The following is a 1,275-nucleotide window of genomic DNA, read 5'->3' as shown; positions in this document are numbered from 1 at the left end:
GAGTGAGCCCATGTGAAAGCAGCGGAGCCTTAGAATCATGAGCAATAAAAGCTGTTGTTTTAAGCCACTAAGTCTTGTGGTAGTTTGTTGCATAAAATAGACAACTGATTAACTATACAGATTGTGTAACTTCTCTAATTAAAACTATGTGCTGAGCAGCACCTTCATTTTGTTAGCGGCTTTTCTGAAAGCATTATTAACCTCTCTGTTTCTTAGACTATAGACAATAGGGTTCAACATGGGGACTATTATTGTGTAGAATACAGATGCCATTTGGTCATTGTCCATAGAATGACTAGAACTGGGTTGTAGGTACATGAAGATTAGTGTTCCATAGAACATGGTTATGGCAGTGAGGTGAGAAGCACAAGTAGAGAAGGCTTTCTTCCGCCCCTCTGCTGAGCGCATCCTCAGGATGGCAATGAATATGAACAGGTAGGAGGTCAAGATAACTGTAAGTGCAAACAGGACATTGAAAGTTCCTAAGGCAAAAAGCACAATTTCATTTATGTAGATATCAGAACAGGAGAGAGCCAGGATTGGGAGGATATCACAGAAAAAGTGATGGACTACATTGGAATGGCAGAAAGAGAGGCAGAAGGTAAATCCAGTGTGGACGGCAGATATGACAAAACTCCAGATGTAGCATCCTATGGCCATTCGAGCACACACGCTGGCGGTCACAATGGTGGTGTAATGTAAGGGTTTACACACTGCCGCATGACGATCATAAGCCATGACAGTTAGTAGGAAACAGTCTGTACTGGCAAAAGCCACAACGAAGAACATCTGAGCAACACAGCCCCCATAGGAGATGACTTTATTCCCCGTGAGGAACCCAGCCATCACCTTGGGAGTAACAGCTGAGGAGTAAACACAGTCCACCAGGGAGAGGTTACTGAGGAAGAAATACATGGGCGTGTGGAGACAAGGGTCCAGCAGAATTAACGTGATCATCCCAAGATTTCCCACGAGAGTGATGAGATAGATGAGAGTGAATGTTATGAAGAGGGGGACTTGCAGCTCTGGGGTGTCACTCAGTCCCAAGAGTCTAAACTCCTTTACTTCGGTGCTATTCTCCATGGAAGCCATTTTGAAATTGAGTTTCATCTGTCAATACAAGGGAAGCAAAATGAATAAATTACTTCTATGCATGGGAAATGACTTATAGCACACCCATGTCACCCAAATGATGTGAGCACACCATGATCCCATTAGCAATGCAGGGTTCCCAGTAATCCTGAGACTGGCTCCTTCTGACCTCCATTTTCAATT

General features: G+C 43.8%; 1 protein-coding gene across 1 annotated transcript; it reads right to left on the bottom strand.

The window, feature by feature from the left end:
• Positions 1–144: 144 nt before the first annotated feature.
• LOC107196643 (olfactory receptor 5B12-like) lies at positions 145–1,083 on the bottom strand. The gene has a single exon (XM_015599455.1). It carries the CDS (start codon positions 1,081–1,083, stop codon positions 145–147), a length of 939 nt encoding a protein of 312 aa, XP_015454941.1.
• Between the last annotated feature and the right edge of the window lie 192 nt (positions 1,084–1,275).

This window comes from Pteropus alecto, unplaced genomic scaffold, assembly GCF_000325575.1.
Source record: "Pteropus alecto unplaced genomic scaffold, ASM32557v1 C18459119, whole genome shotgun sequence".
Lineage (NCBI taxonomy): Eukaryota > Metazoa > Chordata > Mammalia > Chiroptera > Pteropodidae > Pteropus > Pteropus alecto.
Note: the sequence above shows the minus strand (reverse complement) of the source record. Positions and strands in the feature narration are given on the sequence as shown.

Bases quoted from the DNA above. Each gene is read 5' to 3' on its own strand.
- LOC107196643 (XM_015599455.1), bottom strand. From the start codon at position 1,083: ATGGAGAATAGCACCGAAGTAAAGGAGTTTAGACTCTTGGGACTGAGT.